Raw genomic sequence first — 7,692 nt, forward strand, 5'->3', positions numbered from 1 at the left:
CTGACCCGGCCAATGCATGTGGTCGTGGGGCTGCTGCGAATGTGTGCGCGGGGCCGCAGGGGGCGGCGGGGGGTCTGTGGCGCACGTTGACATGGCTTTGTGTGCGGGGATCAGCGAGGTCGTGGGCCAGCCCTCAGCATCTCCGCCTGACCTTGTGCGGTTGCATGTGCACGGTTGCATGTATGTATGAGAGCTGCTGGCTCGGTCAGGCCCTGGCAGCGAGTGTGTGGGGCCCGTAGTGTCTGAAAGTCTGCAGTCGCATCTGGGTGTGTCTGTGAGAGCTCATGTTAGTGCGTCTGGGGTTATTGAGGCCCTCCTGCTTCCCTGGCAGGGTGCAGATAGGTCCAGGCTTTGGGATGGACACCAGATGACCTCTCTTTCTCCTTCCAGGCCTGGATGGGGGAGCTCTGCAGCATGTGTGTGTGTGTGTGTGTGTGTGTGTGTGCAGGCTCCGCAGTGTCGCAGCGTGGGGCTGCAGTGTGTATGTGTGTACAGCCCCTCATGTAGAGGAGCAGGCATGGGAGGCTGGGAGGAGGAGAGGAACAGGAGAGCCAAGGTGGGGAGACTGAGTGCACAGATGAGGGTGTGCGTGTGCAACTGTGTAGTGGAGAGCGTGCATGCCTGGCTGTGTCCTTGCTTCTGTGTCCGTGTGTCCTTGTCTGTCTGTGAGTCTCTCCAGCAGATGCCGCCTCCCTCCCTGGCTGACCACCTGACCCTTGCTGCAGCCCTGGATTCCTCCCTGTGTGTCTGGGGCGGGGCTGAAGGGAGGGGGAATCAGGAGAGGAGGGGGTGGGTGGAGGTAGGTGGGATGAAGAGGGCGGGAGAGGCCAGTGGAGGGAGAATATGAGGACTAGGGAGAAAGATGGCGGATAAAAGGCTGATGGGCCCAGAGATGGAGGCGGGGGATGGGGGTGCAGCTCTGTGGGGTGGGGCAGGGTGGGCCAGGGGGGCTGGGAAGGAGGATTGGGTTGGGGCAGGACTAGGGGAGAGAAGGGAGAAAGGGGTAGTCAGTGATGGCTGTCAGATAAGTGGGATGGAGTGAGGGAAACTGTGGATGGATTGGGAGAAGACTGATGCTAAAAGCCCTAGAGAAGGAAGTGGTGGGAGGGTGGTCTTGGAAATGGAGTGGGGACGAGAGGAGAAATGAAGGCAGCTTAGACATGGGAAGGAAAGACAGAGATGCTCTGAAAGAGACAGAGAAAGAGACATGGACATAGAGAGAAAGAGACAGAGAAGCAGAAAGTCATGTCTGAGACACATGGAGAGACATTGAGAGAGAAAATGAGAAACTGAAGCTCAGAGAAAGAGACACAAGGACAGATATTTCCTATCTAGCGGCAACCACAGTCAGTCTGAGGGAAAGGAAGAAGAGGCAGAGGGCAAAGGGGGAGGTCAAGGGAGAGACAGCCAGAGATGTGGGCCAGGTCCCCTGCGAGGGGGAGGGGAGGCTGGCCCAGGCGCAGAGAGGCTGCGGGAGCTGGCGCCAGATCAGGGAGAGGCGGACAGCACGGAAAATGGCAAGGAGCTGCAGAGGCGGCCACAGCGAGACAGGCGTGGCCCCCACCCTTGGAGGTGCTCCCGCCCCACAGTGCGCCCATCTGGGCCTCCTGCCTTGACTGGGAAAGCCTCAGCTCTGCACTCCAACAGATGGGAGCCCGCTGGGGTCTGATCATGGCAAGGGCGAGCAGGAGCCAAGGCCAGGGCCAGGGTGAGCCAGGAGTCCAGGCTCCCGGTCCCTCCTCCCTCAGACCAGGAGTCCAGGCCCCAGCCCCTCCTCCCCCAGATCCAGGAGTCCAGGCCCCAGCCCCTCTTCCCTCAGACCAGGAGTCCAGACCCCAGCCCCTCCTCCCTCAGACCCAGGAGTCCAGGCCCCAGCCCTCCTCCCTCAGACCCAGGAGTCTAGGCCCCGAGCCCCTCCTCCCTCAGACCAGGAGCCCAGGCCCCCAGACCTTCCTCTCCCAGACCCAGGAGTCCAGGTCCCCGGCTCCTCCTCCCTCAGACCCAGGAGTCCAGGCCCCCAGCCCCTCCTCCCTCAGACCAGGAGTCCAGCCCCCCAGACCTCTCCTCCCTCCAACCAGGAGTCCAGGCCCATCCCCTCCTCCCTCAGACCCAGGAATCCAGGCCCCCAGTCCCTCCTCCCTCAGACCAGGAGTCCAGGCCCCCAGCCCTTCCTCCCTCTTACCCAGGAGTCCTGGCCCCCAGCCCTCCCTCCTCCCTCAGACCCAGGGGTCCAGGCCCCCAGCCCTCCCTCCTCCCTCAGACCCAGGGGTCCTGGCCCCCAGCCCTCCCTCCTCCCTCAGACCCAGGGGTCCAGGCCCCCAGCCCTCCCTCCTCCCTCAGACCCAGGGGTCCAGGCCCCCAGCCCTCCCTCCTCCCTCAGACCCAGGGGTCCAGGCCCCCAGCCCCTCCTCCCTCAGACTAGGAGTCCAGCCCCCCAGACCCCTCCTCCCTCCGACCAGGAGTCCAGGCCCATCCCCTCCTCCCTCAATCCAGGAGTCCAGGCCCCTGCCCCTCCTCCCTCAGACCCAGGGGTCCAGGTCCCCAGCCCCTCCTCCCTCAGACCCAGGGGTCCAGGACCCCAGCCTCTCTCAGGATCTGAAAGTCCGGCCCTGCCCTTAGCTTTTATGGGGCCCCAAGCATCAGCTCCCAGCCTTCACTAAGGTTTCTGGGTAGGCAGCTGATTTTCTCCCTCTCTCTCTCTCCTGACCCCCATCTCACCCCTCTCCTGGCCTCCTGCACAGGACTTGACCCCAGGCCTTTGTAGCTCCACAACTCCATCTCTCCATGTCTCTCCATCCCTGGGTCTACCCTGTCCGGCAAAGCTGAGACCACCCCTGGCACTGCAGGGGAGTATGAAAGATGGTCTCCCCGTCCCCCAAGCCTCTGTGCCTCCGCATCTGAGACGCAGTGCTGCTGCAGGGCTGGCGTGGGGCCAAGCCTCCCTCCCACCCCCTGCACCCCTTCTTGAGGCTCCCAGATCTCCAGCCTGCTGCCCCTCCCTGCACACCCCCACCCTCCGACTCAGCGTCTGGGTCTGGGGGCAGACAGCAGGCAGCTCAGGCCCTCTGCAAGGTCACGAGGAGATTAGTGCTGAGCCGCGCTGAGCCTCGGATCCCAGCTTGGCCCTGGGCCTGCAGGACCTGTCAGCAGCCCTCGAAGCACCCAGCCTCGCCCCACCCCTCCCACCAGCCTCGGACACTGCCCTCCCCATCCGCCCAGGCTCCCAAACTGGAACTTCAGGCACTCACACCATGCGCAGTTCAAGCCAGGACTAGGGCTTCTGCCTCTCGCTCTCCTGCTGTGTCCTCCAGGGACCTGGCCATGCCCAGCCTCTGTTAAGGACGCTCCATGGGCGTCCTTAACAGAGATCCCAGAGAGAGACAGAGACAGGGAGACAGAGACAGAGATAGAGGAAGGTCCCAGAGGGAGACAGTGAGAGAGACAGAGACAGAGATACAGACAGACAGAGAGAGAGAGGCAGATCCCAGAGACAGAGAGAGGAGATCTCAGAGAGGCAGAAATAGAGAATAAGATCCCAGAGAGAAAGTGAGAGAAAGAGACAGAGAGAGAAAGATCCCATATATATATATACATATATATATATACATATATATACGTATATATATATACATATATATGTGTGTGTGTGTGTGTATATATATATATATATATGGGAAGAGAGGGAGGGGGAGGTCTCAGAGAGAGACATTAAGAGAGAGAGGTATTGAGGAGATCCCAGAGAGAGAGACAGTGGGAGAAAGAGACAGAGATAGAGAGGAAAATCCCAGGATGAGACAGTGAGAGAGAGAAAAAGAATGAGAGATATATGGGGAAGGAGGAGAACAGAAGATTCGAGAGAGACAGAAAGGAAAATTCCAAAGAGAGACACAGAGAGAGAGAGAGAGAGAAGAGATCTTAGTGATAGTGAGAGAGGAGAGATTCAGAGATAGAGAGGAGATCCCAGAGAGAGTGGGAGAGAGACAGAGATAGGCAGATCCCAGAGAGAGAGATATCAGAGAGACAAAGAGGTTGAAACAGGAGAAGAGACAGGTAGGGAGAGATGTGAGCATCCCAGAGGAGACAGCTTGAGAGAGGAAGATAGAGACACAATGACAGAGGGAGACAGACCAAAAGGTGGAAAAAGACAGACAGAAAGTACTGATCCTTGAAACGCCAACTCAGAGGGAAATAAGAACCCAGAGAGACAGAAACTCAGCCAGACCTGGGGAGAGACAGCCAAGAGATGGAGACAGACATCATGCAAGACAGAGAGACAGAAAGAACCAGAGATCAGAGAGAGACAAAATCATAGAAAGACATATGCAGAGAGATCCAGAGACTGGGATCAGGATAGAGAATGACAGAGACAACATAAAGAGATCAGAGTGATAGAGAGAGAGAGAGCTATCGAGGGGGAGAAACAGCCTTGCAGAGATAGAGATACAGAGATGGAGAGATAAAGAGACAGGAGACAGAGAGATGATGAAACAAAACAATAAGACCAAGAGCCACAAACAGACCTGGAGAGACACATCAAGGGAGACAGACAGAGGAGAAAGAGATAGAGAGAGATACAGATGGAGACATAGAAAAGACAGATATGTAGGAAGATTGGACAAGGCCAGGGAGAGGGAAGAAGAGACAGAAGCAGAGTTAAAATGTCACATAGAGGCGGGGCACAGTGGCTCACGCCTGTAATTCCAATACTTTGGGAGGCTAAAGCAGGAGGATCGCTTGAGTCCAGGAGTTAGAGACCAGCCTGGGCAGCATAGTGAGACCCTATCTCTAGAAAAAAATTAAAAATTAGCACACACCTGTAGTCCCAACTACACAGGAGGCCGAGGTGGGAGGATCACTGAGCCTCAGAAGTTGAGGCTGCAATGAGCTGTGATCGCTGCACTCCAGCCTGGGCATCAGAGTGAGACACTGTTTCAAAAAACAAAAACAAAGTCACATAGACACAGAACACAGAAGGGGAGAGACCCGCAAAGATGGGCACAGAAACAGAGAAAGACAGAAACATAGGCAGAAGCCAGACAGGGACCTTCAGGGACAGAGACTCAGAGACACACAGGACCAGAGACAGGGAAGCCGATCGGAGCAGACGAGACTCACCGAGGCCTGAGAGTCACCAGAGGCAGAAAGGAGGTGAAGTCATCCAGAGGTGCCAGGAGACACAGGGAGACTCCGAGAGGCAGAGACCCCCACCCAGAGATGCAGGGGCACCGGCCAGGAGGATAGCCGGGGCACGGAGGGCCGGTGTCCCCCTGGAACCCCTTCTCGCCCGCAGTCTGGTGACTCTGACAGCTATCGTATCGCCACCTCGCAGGACAAGAAAGATGACAAGGACTCACCCAAGAAGAACAAGGGCAAGGAGCGCCGGGACCTGGATGACCTCAAGAAGGAGGTGGCTATGGTAAGCCTTGCCCTCTGCCCGCACACCCTCCCAGAGAGCCTCACCAGTTCCTGGCTGGCCTAGGCACTCATCGTCTTCCCCAAACTCCTGTTCCTCAGACAGAGCACAAGATGTCAGTGGAAGAGGTCTGCCGGAAGTACAACACAGACTGTGTGCAGGTGCGGCCAGGCTGCGGGCTGGGACCATGGGAATTAGGGAGGAGGAGCTGGGGGCTGGGACTCCTGGGTCTGAGGGAGGAGGGGCTGGGGTCTGGACCACTGGATCTGAGGGAGGAGGGGCTGGGGGCCGGGACCACTGGATCTGAGGGAGGAGGGGCTGGGGGCCGGGACCACTGGATCTGAGGGAGGAGGAGCTGGGACCTGGACTCCTGGAACTGAGGGAGGAGGGACTGGGGCCTGGACCCCTGGAACTGAGGGAGGAGGGGCTGGGGGCCTGGATTCCTGGGTCTGAGGGAAGAGGGGCTGGGGACCTGGACCCCTGGGTCTGAGGGAGGCAGGGTGGGAGTCTGGACCCCTGGGTCTGAGGGAGGAGGGGCTGGGGCCTGGACCCCTGGGTCTGAGGGAGGAGGGGCTGAGGCCTGGACCCCTGGGTCTGAGGGAGGAGGGGCTGGGGCCTGGACCTCTGGGTCTGAGGGAGGAGGGGCTGGGGCTGGTGTCTTAAGTTCTGGGGGTCTGGTGAAGGCCTGGGGTGCCAGGGTTGCCCAGGGAGGGTTCTGTGTGAGTCCTCTGTCCCTCAGGGTTTGACCCACAGCAAAGCCCAGGAGATCCTGGCCCGGGACGGGCCGAACGCACTCACGCCACCGCCTACCACCCCAGAGTGGGTCAAGTTTTGCCGGCAGCTCTTCGGGGGCTTCTCCATCCTGCTGTGGATTGGGGCCATCCTCTGCTTCCTGGCCTACGGTATCCAGGCAGGCACCGAGGATGACCCCTCTGGTGACAACGTGAGTGCCTGGACCCTGCCCTGCGCAAGGCCCTACACATTTATTTATGGATACCACCCCCCAACTTCTTCCCATCCCTCCAGGCTTTTCACAGCCCACCCTCTCCCTTTTTCCCATCTAACTCACAATCACCCAGCAGGAGAACCAAATCAAATACAAGGCAAACTGAGGCTCAGAAAAGCCAGGTAACTTGTCCAAGGCCCCGCAGCAGGATGTGTGACCCGGGGCTATGTCCCAAGGCTGTGTGACCTCAGTGGCCTTGAGAACAGACACCAGCAGGTGGTCATGGCCTGACAGATACCCAGAGTGAGTATCACATAGAGACCCAGGCACACCCCGCTGCTGATACATCAGGGCCCATCCCCATAACACAGGGACACATTCGAGATGCAGCCTCAGATCCCATGCACGTAACACAGACCCACACACCAGCCACACAGAGCTGCTCACCTGCGTAGGTGCACACACATGCATGCACGTGGAGGGTCAACACAGACACCACACCAGGATATGGATTCAAACACGGCCGCCTAATTCAGAAACACAGACACAGACTCAGACACACGTTGACGGAGAAGCTCACACACACACGCACAGCAATGCAGGCATAACCTCATGACGGAGAGACGTGAGAGTCAGGCACAGACAGTGTCCTCAGATATTCAAATCTAAACAGTCTCAGACACAAGCTCTCACAGAGAGGCAAAGCTGGAGACACAGAGACAGAGACCCACACACAGAGAACCGAAGAAGCTGCCTTGTAGAATGTAAAGTCAGGCATGCAGCCAGTCATACAGACACACGGACAGACAGCCGCATCCTAGACTCTTTAACATGTGCAGGAGAACAGACACACACACAAAATAGGTGGACAAGTCGGGCATGGTGGCTCATGCCTGTCACCCCAGCTCCTTGGGAGGCCAAGGCAGGAGGCTTACTTGAGGCCAGGAGTTCCAGAAACCTGAGTTTCCCAGACAGACCCAGTCTCTAAAAAAATACAAAAAAATACAAAAAACAGCCAGGCCTGGTGGCGCACACCTGTAGTGCTAGCTATTCTGGAGGCTGAGGTGGGAGGATTGCTTGAACCTGGGGAGGTTGAGGCTACAGTGAGCTGAGATTGCACCACTGTACTCCAGGCTGGGTAGCAGAGCGAGACCTGTCCCAAAAAAAAAAAAAAAAAGGAAAAAAAGAGGCCGAGCACGGTCGTTCACTCTTGTAATCCCAGCACTTTGGGAGGCTGAGGGGGGCAGCCGATCACCTGATGTCGGGAGTTCAAGAGAAGCCTGACCACATGGTGAAACCCTGTCTCTACTAAAAGTACAAAATAAGCGAGGTG

General features: G+C 57.9%; 1 protein-coding gene across 1 annotated transcript in view; it reads left to right on the forward strand.

Annotated features, from left to right (window-relative positions):
- Positions 1-487: 487 nt before the first annotated feature.
- Positions 488-7,692, forward strand: part of ATP1A3 (ATPase, Na+/K+ transporting, alpha 3 polypeptide) — a 44,751-nt gene continuing 37,546 nt past the window's right edge. Inside the window, 4 exon segments of the mRNA XM_011984124.1 lie at positions 488-556; positions 5,330-5,416; positions 5,515-5,574; positions 6,153-6,356. Of these exon segments, the coding sequence (XP_011839514.1) occupies positions 518-556; positions 5,330-5,416; positions 5,515-5,574; positions 6,153-6,356 (390 nt within the window). The 5' untranslated portion in view covers positions 488-517.

Source organism: Mandrillus leucophaeus, unplaced genomic scaffold (assembly GCF_000951045.1).
Source record: "Mandrillus leucophaeus isolate KB7577 unplaced genomic scaffold, Mleu.le_1.0 Scaffold106, whole genome shotgun sequence".
Lineage (NCBI taxonomy): Eukaryota > Metazoa > Chordata > Mammalia > Primates > Cercopithecidae > Mandrillus > Mandrillus leucophaeus.